The 25647-nt window shown below is 44.5% G+C and overlaps 1 protein-coding gene across 1 annotated transcript in view; it reads right to left on the bottom strand.

Annotated features, from left to right (window-relative positions):
- The window catches only part of acot7 (acyl-CoA thioesterase 7), a 228135-nt gene that overhangs the window by 69134 nt on the left and 133354 nt on the right, over window positions 1-25647 (bottom strand). Inside the window, exon 6 of the mRNA XM_033048577.1 lies at window positions 24425-24541. Coding sequence (XP_032904468.1) covers window positions 24425-24541 — 117 coding nt within the window. The remainder of the gene's footprint in view (window positions 1-24424; window positions 24542-25647) is intronic.

Genomic DNA, 25647 nt, shown 5'->3' with positions numbered 1-25647 from the left:
GATCACCATGATTGAATGGCAGAGTAGACTTGATGGGCCGAATGGCCTAATTCTGCTTTTACAACTTATTAACATCAATTTAATGTTGATGTAAGGCAGCAGTTAGAGTGTGGAGGGCTGGAGGAACTCAGCGGGTCAGGCAGCTTCTGTGGAGGATCGGGACCTTTCTTCAGAGTCTTCTAGATTGTGGAGGATTTGGTTAAACACAATGTTCAAGGCAGGTACACTCCCACAGACCCAATTTCATCACGCTAATTCTTCATACCACTTGCCAACATGCCAAAAATAAGTTTTACCTTTTCATTGCACTTCTAACAAAGCTTGTCCTTTCTCTGCTCAGACTGGAACAGTTCTATATTTGGCCCGTGAATATCATTAACCTGATAACACGTACAAATACTCTGATAAGGAGAAGCTATCATTTTTCTGTGGAGAAGTTAAAAATAAACAGCCTTCCTTCCGTTTCTCTGCTCTACACCTATATCCGGTTCCATTACTTGATTGTAACATGGCACTCACTGTATTAAAAGTATTAACAAAATGAAAATAAATCCTGTCATAGATGTGCTTTTCTGAAACTAAAAATCGGAAACAATGTCTCTCGAGCATTATCGGACTACTTTAACCTCCATTAACAACTAGTTTGTAACTGGCGTCTTGAGCTTGCTTGTGGTCTTCCACGCAGGGTGCTTGGATACCAACCACCAGACAGCAAGCAAGTCAAACGTAGTTCCAATTTCCCACGAAAAATGAGCAGTCATGCACTGGACCACTTGTCTGCAAAGCCACAGGAGAAAATCTAGCTGCAGGTAATAAACAGACGCTTATACATCTTACTGGTCGTTCATGATATGTCGTGATATTCACATTATTTCCATCTGAGCACTAGACTATGAAGCACTGTCTGATTGTCCTGATGTGATTGCTAGCGTTCATCTACCATGACATTAATGTTACATCCAGCAAGTTTTCTAATGGCTGGTTTAACAAAGTCTTAAACGATGTGAGTTACATGCAAGTTCAACACATTAATATTGCACTGGAGCGAACAGCGGCGGTTTTGAGTCCTGCGTGTGACAAATTTCTTCTAATTTGCAGATCTAGAATAGTTGAGGAGATTTAAGGCATTGTTCTGCAATTTCTATAACTCTAGGGGCTGCAATGACAATTTTAAATAGCAGGTAGATCAAACGTTAAACTTGCTAAGTAAGTACTTATGGGAAACTCACAAGGGTGAATAGATAAGTGAATGTACCAGGGTAAGGGAATCAAGAACCAGAGGTCGTAGGTGTAAGGTGAGAGGGCAAAGACTTGATAGAAACCTGAGGGGCAACTTTTTCACACTGAGGGTGATGGGTATATGGAACTAGCTGGCAGAGGAGGTAGTTGAGGCAGGTACCATAATAACATTTAAAATATATTTGGACAGGTAGACACATGGGTAGACGCAAAATGCTGGAGTAACTCAGTGGGACAGGCAGTATCTCTGGAGAGAAGGAATGGGTGATGTTTTGGGCCGAGACCCTTCTTCAGTCTGGAGAGAAGGACTGTGTGACATTTCGGGTCGAGACCCTCCTTCAGACTAAAGAAGGGTCTCGACCAAAAACATCACCCATTCCTTTTCTCCGGAGATGCTGCCTGTCCCACTGAGTTACTCCAGCATTTTGTGTCTGCCTTCGATTAAAACCAGCATCTGCAGTTCTTTCCTGGACAGGAACATGGATAGGAATGGCATAGAGGTACATGACCTGTATGCGTGCGAATGGGACTAACGTAGATGGAGCATCTTGGTCGACATGGGAAATTTGCACTGAAGGCCCTGACTCGAAGACTCTAAATACACTTCTTGATGGAAAGAGCTTTCACCTACAGCTTGAAGTTAGGGCTGCCAACAATAATGGGCTAACACATTAACATGCTCACAGTATATTTTAGTTACTTGTTTTAACAGAAACATCACTGGAGGTAGTGCACAATGTTATACAACCTACACATTATATTTGTGCTGACTCTTTAATGGAGCAAAATGTATCTAGATACTACATCGAGCACATATAGGGGAAGATGACCCAGAGAGATCGGTTTAAGGAGGATGTGCAAGGAAGAAAGAGAAGTATTGTCAGATTAGATCTGAGGATCCCTTGGCAGTGCATTCAACGTGCCTACATCTGTATAAAACATTTCCCTCAAACATATTTTTAAAACTACCCTTCTTCTCGCCTTAAATCTATGTCCTATGGTATTTGATGTTTCCACCCTGGAAAAAAAGACACTATAGGTCTCATAATTGTATATACCTCTATAAGGTCACCCCTCAGCCATCAACACTCCATCAAAAACAATGTAAATTTGTCAAATCTCTCCTCAGAGCTATTACACTACAATCTAAGTCTCAAAAATAGCACCTTTAATTTCCATTGCAGTTTCAAGCACAGGGCAGGCCAAACAGCTCATTGTATTTTCATTTCATTTCCATTTCCATTGCAGTTTCAAGCACAGGGCAGGCCAAACAACTCATTGCATTTTTATTGAGGGCTAACAAATCATTTGTTGCCAGTACATTGCAGACTCACAGTTCAGTTGATTCACAACTTAGAATCACAGTTGTGGCCTCTCCCTCGCGATCTTCCAGAGTGACTGACTCACGTCCAGGCATCCGGGGTTTTATAGTCCTGCCCCCCCCCCCCCCCCCCGGAAGAGAGGTGTTGCCTTCATCATGATGATTGACAGGAGAGAGGACCAATCAGCTGATCTGAAGATTTGTTCAACACATAACTTTTTTATTTTTTATCGATCGGAAAAATCCTCAGGGCTGCCTCAGCGGAGGAGGACTGTGAGTAAGATGGCCAAAAATCATAGCGATATAGGGTAGCGTTTTTTCTAAAATCAATATACAGCGCAAACAGGAAGTGGTCAAGACGAGACTTTTAGTTATATAGATATGATATCACAAACAACAGAGATGGCAGCACTGATCCTGTGGAACACCACTGGTTTCACTACACCAGTCAGACACATACCCCTCCATTACTACCCTCTGTCTTCTATGACAGATCCAATTTACCAAGTCATGGTCGACCCTCATGGCAATTATCCTTTGGACCATGAGGGAGCTTGTAAAATGCATTACAACGTCTACTGCTCCACCCTCATCAATCAGCAAGATAAAGATCTTAAGATGCAGTGAAAGCCATGGAGAGCAGGAAAGAACAAAAGGGAATGTCTGTGTCAGGGGGCACATTAAATGACAAAAGGAATTGAAATGCCAAGTGAGAGAGGATAAATTGAAAGAGCAGAATAACAAAATGACGGGAATGCTATATATATGAAATAAAAGTGCTAGGAATGTTGATTATTTGTTTGATTATTTGTAGAAGTTGGAAGGTTATAACAATCCCAGCCACAGGATGAGCTGCAGTTCCTTGAATTTACATTGATCTTTCTTTGAAAAATGGGATGGCTTGTGATAGAAAAGTCAGAAGCTGCAGCTTCTGGAATGATTGACGATTGAAGTTCTGGGTTTTACATGTGAACTGGCCGGAGGTATTCCATGAAGTGGTCAGTGAATCTGCTCTTTGTCTCCCCATGAGCAGCAAGTGCCGTTCACACAATTGAAGAATGTACAGTTAACCTATTTCATCTGGAGAGGTGTTTGGAGCTCAATAGAAGGGGGATGGATGAAGGCAGTTCGGTATTCCCAATAGCTGCTTGGGAAGGTACCCTGGGTACGGTTATGTTGGTGGTTGGGAGTGGAATAGAAATGGAGAAGTGAGCTAGACAGTCCCAGCCTTTAAGGATTGCTGGAAGGGCAGTGAAAGATGAGTCCAGTCACATTATGTTGGGCATGCCAGACATTGCAGAGGGCAAACCTTTGAACAGGGAGGATGATGGAGAAGAAGATGAGGGATAGGGAGACCCTATCCTAATTCTCGAAAGAAGCAGAAGGGATATGAACAGAAGCTTAGGAACTCAGACAGACATGCTTAGACTTTAGAGGTACAGCACGGAAACAGGCCCTTCAGCCCACCGACTCCGTGCCGACTAGCGATCACCCCATACACTAGCACTATCCTGTACACTAGAGACAATTTACAATTATTTTTACCAAAGCCAATTAACCTACTAACCTGCACGTATTTGGAGTGTGGGAGAAAACCGGAGCATCCAGAGGAAATCCACGCGATCACAGGGAGAATGAATAAACTCTGTACAGACAGCACCTGTAGTCAGGATCAAAGCCCTGTCTCTAGCACTGTTTGGCAGTGACTCTGCTGCTGCACCACTGTGCTGCCCTGTACCGGCTCTGTAAACTAGGGTGGTAGAAAACTTTGGACTGAGGAGAGCGGAAGGCAGGTGTTGCGTGCTATTTTGTCTGCCCCATTACAGTAAGGATGTGAAGGCTTTGGAAAAGGTGCAGAGTAGCTTTAACAGAATGATGGCCTGGATTAGAGGGAATTAGCTCCAATGAAAGGCTAGACAGACATGGATTGTTTTCTCTGGAACTCAAAAGGTCAAAGGGAGACCTGATAGAAGTATATAAAATTATGCGAGGCATTGATAGGGAAGACAGTTAGAACATTTTTCCCAGGATGAAAATATCAGCTATTAGAGAGCGTAGCTTTAAGATGAAAGGGGCAAAGTTTAAAAGAGATGTGAGGGGCAAGTTTTTTTACACAATTGATTGTCTGGAATGTGCAGTAGAGGGTTAAAAATAAATTGGATATTAAAAATAAATTGGATAGTTATATGGATGGGAAAGGAATGGAGGGTTATGGTCTGAGCGCAGGTATATGGGACTAGGGGAGATTATGTGTTCGGCACGGACTAGAGGGGTCGAGATGGCCTGTTTCCGTGCTGTAATTGTTATATGGTTATATGGTTATAGGGTGGTGAAGGCAGATCCGATCGTGGCATTTATGAGACTTTCAGCTTCGGACGATAGCTAAAATAAAACAATTCCTCAACTCTGATGACCTCGAAAAGATCCACACATTTATATCCTCCCGCCTAGATTACTGCAACTCTCTTTACACTGGCATCAGCCAATCTTCCCTGTCCCGCCTGCAACTGGTCCAAAACGCCGCAGCGAGACTCCTGACGGGCACCCGAAAAAGGGACCACATCACCCCAATCCTGGCCTCACTCCACTGGCTCCCTGTGCGGTTCCGTATACACTTCAAGGCCCTCCTCTATGTCTTCAAAGCCCTCAATGGGCTTGCCCCCTCCTACATTAAAAGTCTTCTCACCCACCACTCCACCTCCAGGTCCCTCAGATCGGCCGACTTGGGGCTACTGAATATCCCGCGGTCTAGGCATAAGTTTAGGGGTGACCGCGCCTTTGCGGTTGCAGCTCCTCGACTGTGGAACAGCATCCCCTTTCCCATCAGAACTGCCCCCTCCATCGACTCCTTTAAGTCAAGACTAAAATCTTATCTATACTCCCAAGCCTTTCCTGACGTCCACTGAGCGAGGGCTATATGTATATATGTATGTAGCTTGTTTGTTTATACTATTCTTATAACAAATGTAAAGCACTTTGGCCAACAAGAGTTGTTTTTTAAATGTGCTATATAAATAAATGTGACTTGACTTGACTTGACTTTAGGATAGGCACATGGTTATGTCGGGAGTGGAAGGATATGGATTATGTGTCGGAAGGAACTGCAGATGCTGCTTTACACCGAAGATAGACACAAAGTGCTGGAGTAACTCAGCTGGTCAGGCAGCATCTCTGGAGAAAATGAATAGGTGACGTTTCAGGTCAAATCCCTTCTTCAGATTTATTTATTCGTAGGCAGATAGAGTTGGTCTTGGCAGCATGTTGGGCAGAGACATGGTTGGCCAAAGCCGTTCTTGTGCTGAGATATTCTATGAGTGGACTTCTCAGGATTTGTAAAGATGGAGTGGAGTTCTTATGGGGAAAAATGGAGGAAGCGGGGTTAGGAAGGTCTGGTGTCAGTGGGCTTGTAGTTACCCAGTGACAGCATGCTCAATGGCCTGATGATCCTCAAAGACTGAAACGTGTTGAACATTTAATACTACTCATCAACAGCAGCCTGTAAAGGGAAATGGCAACACAAGGGAGAGCACTCAGGCCCATTAGGTTGTATGTATCGATTGGGTGATGAAACTCTTTGACCACATTTTATGTAGAAGCCACACACTTCCCGATATAAGTTGAGTGTTGTGTGTGGCTATAGCAGTTAGCTACCTTCAATCGCACATTAAACTATGGGAAGAAATCAGGCTGTGAAACATAGTGGCATAAAGAGAGAGATCACCAAACCCATCTCTAAAAATGACAGGTAGATGTAAAATGTTGGAGTAACTCAGCGGGACTGGCAGCAACTCTGGAGAAAAAGGATGGGTGACGTTTCAGGTCGGGTCCCTTCTTCAGATTGAAAGTGACATCCTTGGCTGTAGTGAAATCATAGAATTTAACTGAGATTCAATATCAACCTTTCAATTTTAAAAAGCAACGAGACTGATAGTTATGTTTTTAATGTGTGACAAATTATTTTAGAAATACTACCAATAAATAATGCAGATTATTTGTGAGACTACGATGTTAGAATCATGATAATATAGAAGCAGATGGCTGGATAGAAATGGACCGTCGTGGCCCGCCTTGCCCATATTGACCATGCTCCCTCTCTCAGGTAATCTAATTTCCCTGCATTAAGGGCTTGTCTCACTTAAGCATTTTTTTTGGCAACTTGCCAGCACCCGTCATAGTCACAGCAGGTCGCCGAAAGCTTAAAACATGTTGAAAATCCAGTGGTGACAAGAAAAAGGTACAACTCTTTGGACGACTACTCATGACCATACTGGTGGCGCCCCCCCCCCCCCCCCGATCATCCCTCCCCCCTCCCTGCCTTGTGTCCAAACACCAGGATGGTGGGACTAAAATGCAACCAGAACTTGAGGAGCAGCCCCTTCAGATATTGGTACAGGGGCAGCAACCTGATGCTGCTGTTTCCGTTGGCAATGTCCCATTGTGATGTCATTGTGGCACTCGGCAGCTCGAGAGCCCATTGTGATTGGTGCCCTGTGAGTTGCATGGTGACATCATCAGTGGAACCTCCTGGAAAAAAGGCTGTCCGTGAGAACCTGTGGTTACCGTTGGCAACGCCCCATTGTGATGTCATCATGGCCCTGTGGCTGTGTGTGAGAACTGTTTTTTCCCTTTTTTAAAAACTTGAATCGTCGATAACTTCGGAAATATAGGTGGAAATAGGACGGGAAGATATTTATCGCCACCACGAGAAAATGTGCGAAAATGGGAAGGTTGTGGCCTAGCGTTTGGAAGAAGATAGGAAAACCAGATTGACACAGAGACACATCGTGGGCACAAACAAGACGAAGAGTTTTAGTTATATAGAGATTTGTGAGTAGTCTACAGTTCTGACAATGTTCAAATTATTCAGGCCTATTCTGGAATATCTTCTTCTTATGTATGGCGTGCACAGCCTAAAGTTGTAGGACAACTTGTTCTATTTGATCTTATTTGATTGTGCACGCCGGATTGATTGCATTCGTGGAAACAGGGCGGACCATGTGAAGGTTGCAATCTCCCACCAGTGGATAAAACATTTATCCACTATTTTGTACTCTTTATCAGGTTTGTCCAATTTCTCAATTACTTTTATCAAGAAAGTCACCAAGAGAATTGAGAAATATTTCCTGGATATGCAATATAATTTTATTATTCATGCTTCCTTTAAGTGTAATGTGAAAAATGACAATATTATGAATTTTATGGGGCTGCATCCAAGCTGCCTTCCTGGGGAAATAGTTGTATTGGCTTGATGCAGTCAGGACCATTCCTGTTACTGGGTCAGGAGACTGTAAATCTGCTTCCTTTTCCAGAGACCTGGCACCTAAACAGACCAGACCATTCAGTGCACAGTTGAAAGACCATTGCTTGCCAGTTGTGGTACTGTTTTGATGTAGACCTAGACACTCTTCAGAGATAAGTAGTGTTGTTTTCGGCAACATTGGGAGCAGTTTTAGTTTAGAGATACAGTGCGGAAACAGGCCCTTCGGCCCACCAAGTACGCACCGACCGGTGATCCCGCACAATAACACCATCCTACACACACTAGGAACAATTTACATTTATACCAAGCCAATTAACCTACAAACCTGTACGTCTTTTGGACTGTGGGAGGAAACCGAAGATCTCTGAGAAAAGCTAGGCAGGTCATGGGGCGAATGTACAAACTTCGTAAGGACAGCACCCGTAGTCAGGATGGAACCCAGGTGTCTGGCACTGTAAAGCAGCAACTCTACCGCTGCACCACCGTGCCACCCCTACTGACTAACTTATTTACCTCAAGTTCAACAACAAGTGCTATTCACCACTGTACTGAGTATGGGATTGTGCTGTGTGCACACCTACATTATATTGATCACTGCACAGTAAAGCAATTTGCCGCAAACTTTGCAGCATATGTAAGAGATGTGGTGCGTGGTGTATTAATCAAAATCCTTTTACTCAAAGTCTGAATATAAAAAGCTGTGAATGGTGTTAAAAATAGACTTTGACAAAATGGAATGTCAGACACAGGCCATCTCGGCAGATAATTGAGAACCTCTACGCTGGAAACTCATCTATCCTGGATGTGAATTCCGACACATTCTCCTGTCACTCATTTCAGATATATCGCTCGTCTCACCCACTATTCCCGTGAGAATAGTCAGGCTGCAGCGGTGTTGTCTGTGCACCACTCTGTATCAAGCTAATATCATGTCCCCTCAATCATGCTCATCATTGTACAGTCCACGACCGAGCCGATAATGAACATTTAACGGGTACTCAAAAAGGATACAGGCAATATAAAGGAAAGAGAATAATGTCAAAGGATTGGACATCTTGGACTGTCAGTCTGAAGAAGGCTCCCGACCCGAAACGTCACCTATTCCTGATAATGTCATGCAATCTTCAGGAGACATTTTAGAATAAGATTCTTGAAAAATATTTAAATCCATGTGGGCTTATCTTGAAAAATGATCAAAAATATGTGCAAATGTCTTGGTGAATCCTTAAGCAAAAAGCTTTAATTATGAGTTTGTGTCGTTCTTGGCAGGAAGCAGGGCAATCCAGGTATACTGACTGAGAAACATTGCATCCCAACTCAAAAATGTAGCAGAAATATTTGCTTGTGGGATAGAAGCAACATTGTCAAAGCTCCATTTATCATCACGGCAGGTACGGTGACACAATTAATGCTGTTGCCCCAAACTCCAGGGACATGAACTTGATGGCAGTACGGTGGCACAGGGGTAGAGTTGCTGCCTTACTGCGCCAGACTCACCAGTTCAATACTGTTCACGGCTGCAGTTTGTATGGAGTTTGTACATTCTCCCTGTGACCGTGTACGTTTTATCTGGGTGCTCCAGTTTCCTCCCACACTCCAGATATTCAGGTTTGCAGTTTAATTGGCTTCTGTAAAATTGTAAATTGTCCCTAGTGTGTAGGATAGTGTTGGTGTATGGGGTTATCGCTGGTCAGTGGGGACTCGGTGAGCCAAGGGCCTGTTTCCTCGCTGTATCTCTAAAGTCGTTCTCCTCGGGGACATGTGCCTGGAGTTTACATGTTCTCCGCAGAGGGGCGTGAGTTTGGGCTGGGTACCAGGGGTCCCTCCCACATCCCAGAGATGTTCTGGGCGGTAGATTAACTAGCTGTTGCAAATTACCCCTGGGTATGGGGCAAACGGCAGCATCTGGGGAGAGAATGGACACAGTTTCAGGTCAGGCCCAGTCTTCAGACTAATGGAGATGGTACTGAAAATGATGGAAAACAGAGGTGGGTGTGGGGCAAAGTCTGACAAGTGATAGGTGGCTACAGGTGAGAGGGGTGGGGGTGATTTGCAGATGAATGGAAATAGTGACCGAGCCTAGAGGTGCAAAGGAGACAGAAGAGCGTCAGATAAGGAAAGAAGAGAAGTGAGGTGTAAAGACACAAATAGGGATATCGATGGAAATGGAATGGGGAAGGCAAAGAGGGGATAAGAGGAAATATGGAACTAGGTGATGGGAGAGGAGCATAGAAGACAGATAAATGGTGCAGGGTAACGGGCGGTGGGGGAGATGGGTGTGCACTGATGTGGGGGCAGGGGAAAGAGAGGTGGATGTTCCTTAAAATAGTAAGATTAAACGAGAACTTACCAGTTTGAAGTTTGATCTGTATTTTATGAGGAGTTACGATGAGGGATTAGGTGAAGAACCCGCTCAGCGCGCATGCGCGGCATACTTCCAAGCAGCGGTGTGGAATCAGAGATAGACACAGTTATTTGAAGTAAACATAGTAAAGAAAAGGAGACATCAGTTATTAGTTTGATCCATACAATGAGGGTGGGAGCGGAGGGCACGTAATCCCTCATCGTAACTCCTCATAAAATACAGATCAAACTTCAAACTGGTAAGTTCTCGTTTAATCTTACTATTTTACTTCGGAGTCACGTGAGTGACTACGTGAAGACTTCAAAGCTCTGTGATTTCAAACCGTGTAACAGTTTTATTTCACTCATTGCCGAAGTTCTTGAGGGAGGAAGTGTTATCGTAATCAACCAATGAATCAGTTTTTCGAGAAACAAAAAAGGTATTTATTAACAATAACAAAATAATTGCTCCCCCGGGCTTAAATTAAATATTTGCAGCTTGTAATATTCTCTCTGCAAATAGATCAGGTTTCGTCAACGGCTTGTTATAAAAAGTTCTGAATGTCGTTTCCCTCGACCATCCTGCTGTATTCAGAATATGGTCAACCGGTACGTCCATTCTCTCGGCCGTTGATGTAGATGCTGCCCTAGTGGAATGAGATTTAAATGTATTAGTATCTATTCCGGCAGCCTTCAGTACCTGTTTGAGCCATCTTGAAATGGTTTGGCTCGTTACCCGGCCATGAGGTTTCTTGTGGCTGACCCATAAGGCTTTTTCACTCCCTCTGATATTATAGGTTGTGTCGATGTAATGTTGTAGATGGGTCACGACACACAACTGTGGCTCTGGTGGGTAGCCCCGGAATGCCATTCCTGGATTAGCTGTTCCTGGCTTGCTTTGTTTCCCCAGACCCTGTATGACGAATGCAATCTGATCTGGGGTGGTCACCATGTTGTCCAGCCTCAACGTGTGTAGTGACTGGACCCTCTGAGCGGATACCAGTGCCATCAACATGAGTGTCTTTAGTGTAGCTTGCTCGAGGCCGAGGGATCTGGCTGGTGGCCATTCCCTGAGGTATGTCAGGACCACACTGATGTCCCAAATATGGGTATACCTGGGCTTAGGAGGCTTGATATTGTAAATGCCCCTCATCAGTTTTACCACCAGTGGATGGATCCCATCGCCTGTTGTCCTGGCGCTGGCTTGAGATAAGCAGAAAGCGCACTCCGCGCTGTGTTGATGGCACTGTAGCTGATCCCTTCATCATGGTGTAGATGGGCCAGGAACTCCAGTACATTGGTGGCTGTGGCTGTTGCATACGTTGTCCCTGTTTCCTGGCAGTACTTCTCCCATTTTTTGATGCTGGTTAAGTACTGCCTCTTGGTGGATGTTCGAAGGGATGCCGACATGGTGGTGATGGTTTGTTCGGACAGTCCCAGTTCTAGGTAAGGTCTGTTCAAAACCTGCAACCCAGGAGATTAATTTTCTCATGGCATGGGTGGCTTATGCCTGATGCTGGTTGAGTTAATAATCCTGGATCACTGGGAAAAACCATTGGTGATTCAACCACCATGTCATGCAGGACTGGGAACCATGGCTGTGTAGGCCAGTCGGGCACCATCAAAATACCCGAAGCAGAGTCCATCTGTATTTTGCGAATTACCCGACTGATGAGGCAGATGGGAGGGAAAGCATAGAAGAAATTTCCCCAATCCAGCGTGAAAGCATCTACCGCTGCTGCCTCTGGGTCTGGTTCCCATGCGACAAACATAGGTAACTGGTGATTTAGCCTTGATGCAAATAAATCGATATCTGGCATTCCATATAACCATATATATATATTCAAAGTCTACAGAGAGATTTATGCCAGTTGGAAGAGTGGGCTGAAAGATGGCAGATGGAGTTTAATGCTGATAAGTGTGAGGTGCTACATCTTGGCAGGACAAATCAAAATAGGACGTACATGGTAAATGGTAGGGAATTGAAGAATGTAGGTGAACAGAGGGATCTGGGAATAACTGTGCACAGTTCCATGAAAGTGGAATCTCATGTAGATAGGGTGGTAAAGAAAGCTTTTGGTGTGCTGGCCTTTATAAATCAGAGCATTGAGTATAGAAGTTGGGATGTAATGTTAAAATTGTACAAGGCATTGGTGAGGCCAATTCTGGAGTATGGTGTACAATTTTGGTCGCCTAATTATAGGAAGGATGTCAACAAAATAGAGAGAGTACAGAGGAGATTTACTAGAATGTTGCCTGGGTTTCAGCAACTAAGTTACAGAGAAAGGTTGAACAAGTTAGGGCTTTATTCTTTGGAGCGCAGAAGGTTAAGGGGGGACTTGATAGAGGTTTTTAAAATGATGAGAGGGATAGACAGAGTTGACGTGGAAAAGCTTTTCCCACTGAGAGTAGGGAAGATTCAAACAAGGGGACATGACTTGAGAATTAAGGGACTGAAGTTTAGGGGTAACATGAGGGGGAACTTCTTTACTCAGAGAGTGGTAGCTGTGTGGAATGAGCTTCCAGTGAAGGTGGTGGAGGCAGGTTCGTTTTTATCATTTAAAAATAAATTGGATAGTTATATGGATGGGAAAGGAATGGAGGGTTATGGTCTGAGCGCAGGTATATGGGACTAGGGGAGATTATGTGTTCGGCACGGACTAGAGGGGTCGAGATGGCCTGTTTCCGTGCTGTAATTGTTATATGGTTATATGGTTATATATAACCATATAACAATTACAGCACGGAAACAGGCCATCTCGGCCCTATAAGTCCGTGCCGAACAACTTTTTTCCCTTAGTCCCACCTGCCTGCACTCATACCATAACCCTCCATTCCCTTCTCATCCATATGCCTATCCAATTTATTTTTAAATGATACCAACGAACCTGCCGCCACCACTTCCACTGGAAGCTCATTCCACACCGCTACCACTCTCTGAGTAAAGAAGTTCCCCCTCATGTTACCCCTAAACCTCTGTCCCTTAATTCTGAAGTCATGTCCTCTTGTTTGAATCTTCCCTACTCTCAAAGGGAAAAGCTTGATCACATCAACTCTGTCTATCCCTCTCATCATTTTAAAGACCTCTATCAAGTCCCCCCTTAACCTTCTGCGCTCCAGAGAATAAAGACCTAACTTATTCAACCTATCTCTGTAACTTAGTTGTTGAAACCCAGGCAACATTCTAGTAAATCTCCTCTGTACTCTCTCTATTTTGTTGACATCCTTCCTATAATTGGGCGACCAAAATTGTACACCATACTCCAGATTTGGTCTCACCAATGCCTTGTACAATTTTAACATTACATCCCAGCTTCTATACTCAATGCTCTGATTTATAAAGGCTAGCATACCAAAAGCTTTCTTTACCACCCTATCTATATGAGATTCCACCTTCAAGGAACTATGCACGGTTAATCCCAGATCCCTCTGTTCAACTGTATTCTTCAATTCCCTACCATTTATCATGTACGTCCTATTTTGATTTGTCCTGCCAAGGTGTAACACCTCACATTTATCAGCATTAAACTCCATCTGCCATCTTTCAGCCCATTTTTCCAAATGGCCTAAATCACTCTGTAGACTTTGGAAATCCTCTTCATTATCCACAACACCCCCTATCTTGGTATCATCTGCATACTTACTAATCCAATTTACCACCCCTTCATCCAGATCATTGATGTACATGACAAACAACAAAGGACCCAACACAGATCCCTGAGGCACCCCACTAGTCACCTGCCTCCAACCCGACAAACAGCCATCCACCATTACCCTCTGGCTTCTCCCATTCAGCCACTGCTGAATCCATCTTGCTATTCCTGCATTTATACCCAACAGTGTAACCTTCTTAACCAACCTTCCATGAGGAACCTTGTCAAAGGCCTTACTAAAGTCCATATAGACAACATCCACTGCTTTACCCTCGTCAATTTCCCTAGTAACCTCTTCAAAAATTTCAAGAAGATTAGTCAAACATGACCTTCCAGGCACAAATCCATGTTGACTGTTCCTAATCAGACCCTGTTCATCCAGATGCTTATATATATTATCTCTAAGTATCTTTTCCATTAATTTGCCCACCACTGAAGTCAAACTAACAGGTCTATAATTGCTAGGTTTACTCTTAGAACCCTTTTTAAACAATGGAACAACATGCGCAGTACGCCAATCCTCGGGGACTATTCCCGTTTCTAATGACATTTGAAATATTTCTGTCATAGCCCCGGCTATTTCTACCCTAACTTCCCTCAATGTCCTAGGGAATATCCTGTCAGGACCTGGCGACTTATCCACTTTTATATTTATCAAAAGTGTCAGTACTTCTTTTACTTTGAAACTCATAGTATCCATAACTACTCTACTCGTTTCCCTTACCTCACATAATTCAATATCCTTCTCCTTGGTGAATACCGAAGAAAAGAAATTGTTCAATTTCTTTTGGCTCTGCAGATAGCTGCCCACTCTGTTTCTCCAATGGACCAATTTTATCCCTCGTTATCCTTTTGCTATTAATATAGCTGTAGAAACCCTTTCGATTTACTTTCACCTTACTTGCCAAAGCAACCGCTTATCTTCTTTTAGCTTTTCTAATTTCTTTCTTAAGATTCTTTTTACATTCCTTATACTCCACAAGCACCTCATTTACTTCATGCTGCCTATAATTATTGTAGATCTCCCTCTTTTTCCGAACAAGATGTCCAATTTCCCTTGAAAACCAGGGCTCTTTCCAATTTTTACTGTTTCCTTTCAACCGAACAGGAACATAAAGATTCTGTACTCTTAAAATTTCCCCTTTAAATGTCCACCATTTCTCTTCTACATCTTTCCCATAAAACAAAATGTCCCAGTCCACTCCTTTTAAATCATCTCGCATCTCATCAAAGTTAACCTTTCTCCAATCAAAAATCTCAACCCTAGGTCCAGTTCTGACCTTCTCCATAATTATATTGAAACTAATGGTATTGTGATCACTGGACCCGAAGTGCTCCCCAACGCATACCTCCGCCACCTGTCCCGTCTCATTTCCTAACAGGAGGTCCAGCACTGCCCCTCCTCTAGTAGGTGCCTCTATGTATTGCTGCAAAAAACTATCCTGCACACATTTTACAAACTCCAAACCATCCAGCCCATTTACAGAATGTGTTTCCCAGTCTATGTGTGGAAAGTTGAAATCTCCCACAATCACTACCTTGTGCTTACTACTAATATCTGCTATCTCCTTACATTGCTTAATAACTTTAGCAAATACTTTAGGGTTTAACATCCATTCGATGTTGTCATTGAATTTGCATGACCTGGTGTCTGCCACCATGTTTAGCTTACCTGGTAGGTAAGTAGCTGATAGCCAAATATGTCTTTCGATACACCACTGCCAAATTATGTTGACCAATTTGTCGCATGATAATGATTTTATGCCGCCCATATGGTTAATATAAGCCACCACCGTAGTATTATCAATTAGTAACCGAACATGCAAGTGCTGCATTTTAGATACATATGCTTTTAAACCATAAAAGGCACCCAACATCTCTAGATAGTTAATGCCCAGTGTAAGTAGTAATGATGACTCTATGTTAGTCCATCTACCACCTGTGCTGGATATGGAGTTAGTTGCTCCCCAGCCTTGAGCACTGGCATCTGGTTGAATAACTAACGTGGGGTTAGTGATAATGATAGGGCTGAAACTATGCCAAACGTTTTTTGCCCACCACTGTAGCTCTGATATTGCTGCAGTGGGTAATTTCATGACACGATCATAGTGACCTTTATGTCGTTTTAGTGCCTGTACCTTTGCTCTTTGTAAATGTTGATAGTGCAAAGGTCCGAATTGTGTAGCCGGAAATGCTGCTACCATTTTCCCAATTATTCTTGCTACTTGTCGGATAGTTGGTCGCTCGTTGACCATTAGATTGTTGCATGATTGTGCTAATTCAACCATTTTTGCCTTTGGCAAGGTAACAGTCATATGGACTGAGTTAATTGTGAAGCCCAGGTAATCCATGATAGTGGATGGCTTCAACTTAGATTTATCTGGATGTAGGACAAACCCCAGAGTTTCCAGGAGCTGTTTTGTAGCTGATACTGCTGCCACAGCCAATTCCATCGTTTTTCCTACTATCAGAATATCATCCAGATATGCCATGACAATATGTTTTTGTTTTCTTAGTATTGCCATGGCTGGTTTCAATATTTTGGTAAATAATCTTGGGGCTGAAGTTAGCACATTGGGCAATGCTTTGCACTGCCATTGCTGCCCCATCCAGATAAATTTTAGGTATCTGCGATGATCCTTGTGTATGGGTACTAGATAGTAAGCATCTTTAAGATCAATGCTTGCCATGAAGTATCCTTTGGAAATCAGTTGTTTGGCAGTAACCAAATGTCTCCATTTTGAAATGTATATACTTAACAAATTTATTTAGTGATGTTAAGTCAATGATGATGCGACATCCACCATCTTTTTTGGTTTTAGTGAATATATTCGATACAAATTCCAAAGTTTCATGTTTCGTCTTTTCGATGACCCCCCTTTGTGATAAGTCTCACCAGTTCAGCTTGTCCCTCACGTTTCTCTTTGACGGAGGGAAAAAATACGCTTTGGGGCCAATGTTGAACTGGCGGCGATTTTTCTGACATGAATTGTATTTTATATCCACTAATGCTGTTGAGTATATACTTGTCACTCGTGACAGTACCCCATGCTGCTTTGAACAAGTGTAATCTCCCCCCTGTTAGTAAAGAACCCTTACTCTCTATATGCTGGCAGGAACCAGACCCACCTACCTCCAGGGTTATTGTCGTTTCCTCTGTTTTCTTATGTTCTTGAAGATTTTGCTTGTCTGACGTGCTGGTGATGTTGGGGGTTGGCGCATTTTCCATGGGGTCCGCTCTGGGCCCTGATCTAAAAAAGATCTTTGGGGATAAAATGCGGTCCTTGAGCTTTCACCAGTCCCATATTGAGGACGTCGACTGGTGGATGCCGTGGGGTGCTGCCGCTTGGGTATTGTAGGTCTTGGTTTGCTCGTCCCGGGGCCTGCCCTCATGAGGTTGAAAGTTTTCGATGCCTCTTCCATGTCCCTCAACTTTTTGCTGAGGTCCGTCCCGATTAACAGAGCGTCCGTCTCTGCGGCTGGGGTTTTGCATAACCCAGCAAATTTGGGATTGAGGGCAGGTCTTATGATTTCCCGCCGGAAGTTGTTAATTTCATACTGAGTGTTGCACATTAATGCCAGTACATCCTGCTGGCAGGTATCCATCTCCGTGTCTTCCATAGAACGAGCAAAGGCTGTGATGGCCGACGTCAGGAGCCTTAGGATCCGCTGTAGCTTGACTTCATAGTTACGCATGTGTGACCCCACGTGCCCCCAGATTTGGCTGTTTACAGTCAGCACTCTGAGGGCCTCACTGTTCTCTGGTGTTTTGTAAAGATCTAGCGCCTCAGAGAGCACCTTCTCCTGCAAGGGCTTATTTGAAAGATGATTTATGCTGGCCGCTAATTTCGGTTCCAGCGGTCTTCCACCACACTCAGCAGCTCTTCCTGCTCCTGCACCCCTTGCATACTCCCGATCTCGTCCGCCAGCCCCTGTTGCAGACCAGCCCAGCCCTGGTCACCAATGCTAGCCTCCAGTGATGAGGGAGCAGAGGGCAGTGTACAGAACACTGTGGAGGGGTTTCGGCCCGAAACGTCGCCTATTTCCTTCGCTCCATAGATGCTGCTGCACCCGCTGAGTTTCCCCAGCAATTTTGTGTACCTTCGATATTCCAGCATCTGCTGTTCCCTTTTGAACACTGTGGAGGGGGTGCCTGATCTCCCTCCGCGAGAGCGCTCTTTCTGCACTTCCCGCTGGAGTACTTGCTCCAAGAGCCGTTCCAGCGGCTCATGCGGCTGTGTCTCCTCCGTTTAGGTGGAGACGTGTCCCCGTCCGACGAGTCGGAAACCACCGGCCGGTTGGTTTTACTGGTGGATTTTTTCCCAGTCCGCTGTTCAGGCATTAGCAGGACTGGGCTTGGCACGGTGTCAGGGATGGTGGAGCGCTCTATGAGCGGTCCTGCCGCCTGTTGCTGCCCCCCTGAGATTGAACGCTCCTCTGGTGGAGTTTTGCGGGGGGCAGTTCTCTTCGAGAGTTTCTTCCTAAGTGTACTCATTTCTGTAAATAGAAAGAACACACACAACTCTCCTTCTCCGTTAGACTCCTTTCCACCTTCAGTGTACTTACCTAATGGTCCGTTTTTTAAACCTGCAGCTGGAGAGCCTGACTCCAGCTGCCGCCGCTTGTTGCACTGCTGGCGTAATGCCGCGCATGCGCGCTGAGCGGGTTCTTCACGTAGTCACTCACGTGACTCCGAAGTAAAATTGGAGAGTTCAATGTTCATACTGTTGGTTGTAAGCAAGTGGGATATGGCTGTCCTTCTGGTTTGCGTGCGGCTTCACTCTGGCAATGGAGGAGGCCCAGGACAGAAGGTCAGTGTGGGAATGGGAAGAAGAATTAAAATGGATAGCAACCGGGAGATCCAGCAGGCTTTGGTAGACAGAGAATAAGTGATCGGTGAAACGTCGCCCACTCTACACTTGGTCTCGCATTGGTAGCACCGCATGTAATGGACAAGCTGTTGGCGATGCAGATGAGCCTCTGTCGCTCCTGGAAGGGCTGTTGCATCCGTGGACCAAAGCAAGACAGGACGCATAACTGATAAACGTTACACCTCCTGCGATTGCAGAGTGCATGGGGAGGTGGCGGTTGGATGGGAAGGGATGAGTGAACCAAGGAATTGTGGAGGGACAAGTCTCTATCAACAGAAAGGGAAAGGAGGGGGGGGGGGGGGTGTCGGGAAGATGTGACCAGTGGCGAGATCATGTTGACGGTGGTGAAAATGTCAGAGAATGTTGTATTGGATGCTGCTGGGTGAAAGGGATATCTATCCTCAGGGAGGGGGACTGAGAGCAGAACTGCAGGACACAAAGGAGACACAGGTGAGGGATCTATATATGAGAGTAGGGGTAAACCTTGTTTACTGAAGAGTGGTGTACATTCATTTCTCTCATTTCAATTAACTCCTTTATTCCATCTCCCTCCCCCCTCTCCTTCACCCGAAAGGGCCTGTCCCACTTTCACGACCTAATTCACAACCTTTTTTACTCGTGGACATTCTTCATCATGTTGAAAAAACGCCCCAAACTACTTGATGCCACGAGTACCTACGACTAGCATCACGACCTACCTACGACCTCGTGACGACCATGCTGCGAGTATGAGTCAAGGGCAAACTCGGCAGAGGTCGTGAAAGTGGGACAGGCCCTTAATCGTCCCACCAGTTCCACTGTCCACATCCTTGTATCCCTCTTATTAGCACGTCTTTCCCAGCCAACTATGGGCCACAATGGACTCCACCCTTCCTGAAGTCATCTGTTGCCAGCCTTGATTTGTTCTGAGCTTTTCTCGCCAAGTCCCCCACCGCCTCCGACCCGATCCGCCCCCCCCCCCCCATCTGAGTCTGAAGAAGGGTTTCGACCCGAAACGTCACCTATTCCTTTTCTCCAGAGATGTTGCCTGCCCTGCTAAGTTACTCCAGCATTTTGTGTCTATCTATGGTATAAACCGGTATCTGTAGTTCCTTCCTACCCACCTCCTCTCATCAGCTTTCTTCCCGCCCCCCCCCCCCCCACCCACAATCAGGCTGTGGAAGGGCCCTGACCTGAAACCTCATCTATCCATATTCTTCAGAGCTGCTGCCTGACCTGTTGAATTACTCCAACACTTTCTGCCCTTTTTTTGTAAACCAGCATCAGCAGTTCCTTGTTTCTATCTATGTGTGTGAATGTGTGTATGTATGTCTGCAGAAGGTCTTAACAAGGTCGTTTCCTAAAAAGAATCTTTTATTTTTTGTTAAAATTGGAATGGTTTCAACGGGTCAAACTGGAAGGATCTAGTTCCCTCAGCATAGTGATCGATAAGTAAGTGTCATGGATTTTAAAGTCATTGCAGAAAGATCAGGGGAATTTTATTTCCACCCAGAGGATGTCCAGGGTCAGCACCTAAACATCAGGCGAGGACAGAATTTCCTCGCTGAATTTCCCTGTCACTTGCATGAGCATTGTCTGTGCTGCGACTGACAGGTGAAGAGTGTCATTACTGTGAATTCAATTATGATTCTACCACAATATTCACTCTTGTTCCAACAGCGATCCACTGTTCTTTAAAGAAATATCAAATAGAACATTCTTTTCTGTACATTCTGAAGAGTCTCGACACAAAACGTCACCCATTCCTTCTCTCCGGAGATGCTGCCTGTCCTGCAGTTGCCCCAGCATGTTGTGCCTATCTTTGGTTTAAATCAACATCTGCAGTTCCTTCCTACATAGAACATTCTTTAAGATCCCCTCAATACCTCCTTTATGTTGAATGTCAAACTAATGGCCTGAGTGGATTTATGTACATAGGACAGTACCACACAGGAACAGGCATTACAGTCCACAATGTCTGTGCCGAACATGATGCCAAAACCAACTCTTATCTGCCTGCGTATAAACCATATCCCTCCATATCCATGTTCCTGTCCAAACGTCCCTTAAATGCCACGACTGCATCTGCCTCCACAATCAACGCCAGCGTTCCAGGCACTCACCACCCACGATGTAAAAAAACTTGCCCCCCACATCTCATAAGGTCATAAGTGATAGAAGTAGAATTTGGCCATTCGGCCCATCAAGTCTGACATTCAATCATGGCTGATCTATCTCTCCCTCATAACCCCATTCTCCTGCCTTCTCCCCACAACCTCTGACCCATGTACTAATCAAGAATCTATCTAGCTCTGCCTTAAGAATATCCACTGATATATAAATATCTCCTTTAAACGTTGCCCATCTCACCTTAAAGCTATGCTGTCTTGTATTTGAAATTTTCAGCCTGGGAAATAAAAGGTTCTGACTCACTACCCTATCTCTGTCTCCATAATGTTATGTACTTCCATTTGGTTTCCTCTCAACTTCCAGCGTACTAGAGATAACAATCCAAGGCTGTCCATCCTCTCCTTATGGTTAATACCCCCCCCCCCCCTAATCCAGCTATCTTTCTGACAAACCTCTTGTGCACCCTTTCCAAAGCCTCCACATCCTTCCTGTAACATGGCAACCAGAACTGCAAACAATACTCCAAATGTGGCCTAATCACAGTGCTGTAAAGCTGCATCACGTTTAGTTATCATATTTGATCGCATAATACTTTCTATTCTAAAGGAACTCTCTGTGTTGAGTCTTTGAAGATATGGACAAAGCTGCTGGAGCATCCACCCCAGCTCCATGGAGGGTCACTGGAGTTTAAAGATACAGTGCGGAAACAGGCCCTGTGGCCAACCGATACCTCGCCGATCACTCCGTACACTAGCACACCCCACCCCAACACTAGGAACAATTTAGAATGTTTTACCAAAACCAATTAACCTACAAACCTGTACACCTTTGGAGCGTGGTAGGAAACCGGAGCACCCGAAGAAAACCCACGCAGTCACAGGAAGAATGTACAGACTCATTCTTACAGATCGTCAGGATCGAACCCATGTCTCTGGCACTGTAAGGCAGCAACTCTACTGCTGCGCCGGTGTGTGGCCCTTGAACCAGCATCTGCAGTTCCTTCTTAAACATAGATATATTGGAATATATTTTTACCATGATAATTGCCCCATGTCAGTCATCATTTGTCCACAGCAATGAAACTTTACAGGGTGAGTTACCATGTTTCCACCAGCAGTCTCATCTCAGCCTCACCAGTTACAAGTATTCCAGGGTACGGCAGGCGGTTAATGGGTAGCAGAGTCACTGAAGCAAAGTGTGAAGTAAACAAAAATATTCAATTCTATGTAAATTCTTTGTGCAGAGATGGGCCAAAAATATCGATATTATCCAAGTGTTTAATTATCAAGTTATTTGCCACCAAGCCCCTACTGTTAAATAGTACAAATCGGCAAGGCCCTTGATTTGATGCCTCGTTCACAATGAGTCAACGTTCAGTGAAGATGCTGCAATTCATCTCTTCACACCTGTGCTTGAGAACAGAAAGAAAGCAGCCTGCTCTCCCACTGCCAACTGTGTTACGTGATTCTCTCAAAAGAGAAGTGTGCAAGAGGATAAAGTCCAGGTTATTCAGACTCATGGAGTCATGCAGCACGGAAACAGGCCCATTGATCCAACGTACTTGATGACCGAGATGCCCTATCTAGGCTCGTCCCATTTTCCCAGTTTGGCCTATATCCTTCCCAACCATTGCACAACATTTAATATTAAAGTTAAAAAATAGTTATAAGTACATTCAAGTTTTTAATGTTGATTGTTCCTCTTAAAGTCAATCACACCATTCCACATTCGGTAATTGTTCTAACGCTCCATGGTCAGACACATCACTTTAAAGATTATTGGAGACATTCTAATCAGCAGGTTTTGTCAAAGGAAGACACAAAATGCTGGAGTAACTCAGCGGGACAGGCAGCATCACTGGAGAGAAGGAATGGGTGACGTTTCAGGTCGAGACCTTTCTTCAGACTGATGTCAGGGGAGTGGTGGGACAGAGATAGAATGTAGTCAGAGACAGTAAGACTGGTGGGAGAACTGGGAAGGGGGTGGGAAAGGAGAGAGAGGGAAAGCAAGGGCTACTTGAAGTTAGAGAAGTCAATATTCATATGTTGGTGTGTGAGCTACCCGAGCAAAATATGAGGTGCTGTTCCTCCAATTTGTGCTGGGCCTCACTCTGACAATGGAGGCCAGAAAGGTCAGATTGGGAATGGGAGGGGGGGGTTAAAGTGCTGAGCAACCGGGAGATCAGGTAGGTTAAGGCAGACTGAGTGGAGGTGTTCAGCGAAACGATCGCCGAGCCTGCGATTGGTCTTGCCGATATATAGGAGCCCACACCTGGAACAGCGGATACAGTAGATGAGGTTGGAGGAGGTGTAAGTGAACCTCTGCCTAACCTGAAAGAACCGTGGTCCTTGGACGGAGAAGATCTATTCTACATTTTCCTTGATCTACATCCCCTTTGATGATTCGCTTTCATACCTTACCCTTCCATACCTCTGTGACTCCCTCTCCTCTGACTCTCAGTCTGAAGAAGGGTCTCGACCCGAAACATTACCCATTCCCTCTATCCAGAGATGCTGCCTGTCCTCTGAGCTACTCCAGAAAGGTCAGATTGGGAATGGGAGGGGGGGGGGTTAAAGTGCTGAGCAACCGGGAGATCAGGTAGGTTAAGGCAGACTGAGCGGAGGTGTTCAGCAAAATGATCGCCGAGCCTGTGCTTGGTCTCGCTGATATACAGGAGTTGACAACTGGAACAGCGAATACAGTAGATGAGGTTGGAGGAGGTGCAAGTGAACCTCTGCCTCACCTGAAAAGACTGTCGGGGTCCTTGGACGAAGTCGAGGGGGAAGGTAAAGGGACAGGTGTTGCATCTCCTGATCTCTCGGTTGCTGTCACACTGTCTCCGACTACATTCTATCTCTGTCCCTCTTTGTAAAACAGTGGAAGCAAGAGATCTGAACAAGCCAAAGTTTATGTAAAATTTCAGCCCCAATCTTGTGAATGGCAGAACAGGTTTGATGAACCTCCCCCTGCTTGTATTTGCAATGTTTACACCTTCTTATGAACATAGATATGCTCACTAAGTGAAAATGCCACGAGGAAATCTAGAGCTGGAAACATTGGAGATGTCCCATTTTACAACTTCCACACTATATCCTTCTGATTACATTGTCCAAAGATCAATGCACAACTACTCGGAACCAAACAATCAAGTTTCTGTCAAATCAACACCTTTTAAATTAGCATGCCAACAAACATCATGGGAATGTGTTAAGTATCACACTCCATATATTAAGGCTGGATTGTATGTTAAAGTGTGACAGTGTTTGTGTTGAAGAGGAAGCAGTACTCAGCTCTGGGAAAGGAAATCGTGATATCTCCTCACAGAATGTTGAACCCCTTCAAGAGTAAAATATTTATATGGGGCACTTTTCCTAAAAACAGTGACAAGTAAAATGTTATTAGTATTGTCCATCCGTTGGTTCCAGCATAGTAGCGTTACTGTTACGGTATTATTAGGTGTGCTTGATAGTTTCAATTTTGTGATAACTTTCAAAGGCAACGTCACCCCATTTAAATTATCTGTGTATAACATGATATGCAATGTACTGCACAAAATCATAACTGTTGTATGTGAATGCCAAGTAAGAGGACTCTTGTGACAAGCAGCATGAAAGTGGCAAGCGAGTACCTTTCTCAATCTTCTGGTGGAAGTTAATGGCATCCACGGATGCAGTCACGATGTTGGTCTTGCAATGGCGAGCTGCAACAATGCCAGCCACTTCATCCATCAACTTCATCGTGACACCTGCAAGGCAAGAGTCGTTCATAGAATAGGCAATATTATAGAAAACAATGATAAAAACCATCTCTTCCAACCACAGGTTCATATTTTAAGAAGGAACTGCAGATGCTGGAAAATCGAATGTACACAAAAATGCTGGAGAAACTCAGCGGGTGCAGCAGCATCTATGGAGCGAAGGAGATAGGCAACAAAACCCAAAGGGTTTCGGCCCGAAACATTGCCTATCTCCTTCGCTCCATAGATGCTGCTGCACCCGCTGAGTTTCTCCAGCATTTTTGTGTAGGTTCAATGTTTTAGTTTAGTTTAGAGATACAGTACAGAAACAGGCCCTTCGGCCCACACGGACCAATGGTCCCCATACACTAACACCATCCTACACATTAGGGACAATTTACAATGTTTTTTACCTAAGCCTACAAAACTACAAAATTACAAACTCGAACATACGTAAAAGGATAGACTTGAAAATCCGTGCACACTCATTGAGACTTGGTGCCAGGTTTGGAGTGCAGTTCATCTTCAGAACCAATAGGAAATTGTTCAATCTACATGATCACACAAGATCAACATCAATGGTGCTGAAGTGGAAATGATTGAGAGCTTCAGGTTTTCTTGACGTAAACATCATCAAACATCTGTCATGGACCAACCACACTGAAAAAACTGCCAAGATGGCTCACAAACACCTCTATTTCCTCAGGAGACTGCGAAAATTCGGCATGTCTCCAATGACTCTTACAAACTTCTACAGCATCATCATAAAAAGCATACCGTTGGGTTACATCACAACTTGGTTTCAGTACAGCTCTGCCCAATACTGCAGGAAATTGTACAGAGTTATGGATATCACACACCAGACTCCCCATCATTCATTCCATCTACACTTCACGCTGTCTCCAAAAAGAAGCCAACATAATCAGAGACATGTCATTCCACCCCATTCATTCCTTCTTCTCCTCGCTCATGTCTGACAGAAGGTACAGAAGCTTGAAAGTGCTTACCACCAGACTCAAGAACAACTTATTTGCCTCTTACCAGGGTTCTGAGCAGTCTTTCCGCAAGCAAGAGTACTGCCCAATTCACCTCGTTGTGGCCATTGGACTTTGGAA

Source organism: Amblyraja radiata, chromosome 31 (assembly GCF_010909765.2).
Source record: "Amblyraja radiata isolate CabotCenter1 chromosome 31, sAmbRad1.1.pri, whole genome shotgun sequence".
Lineage (NCBI taxonomy): Eukaryota > Metazoa > Chordata > Chondrichthyes > Rajiformes > Rajidae > Amblyraja > Amblyraja radiata.
The sequence above is the reverse complement of the archived record's forward strand: the minus strand, read 5'-3'. Positions and strand labels throughout refer to the sequence as shown.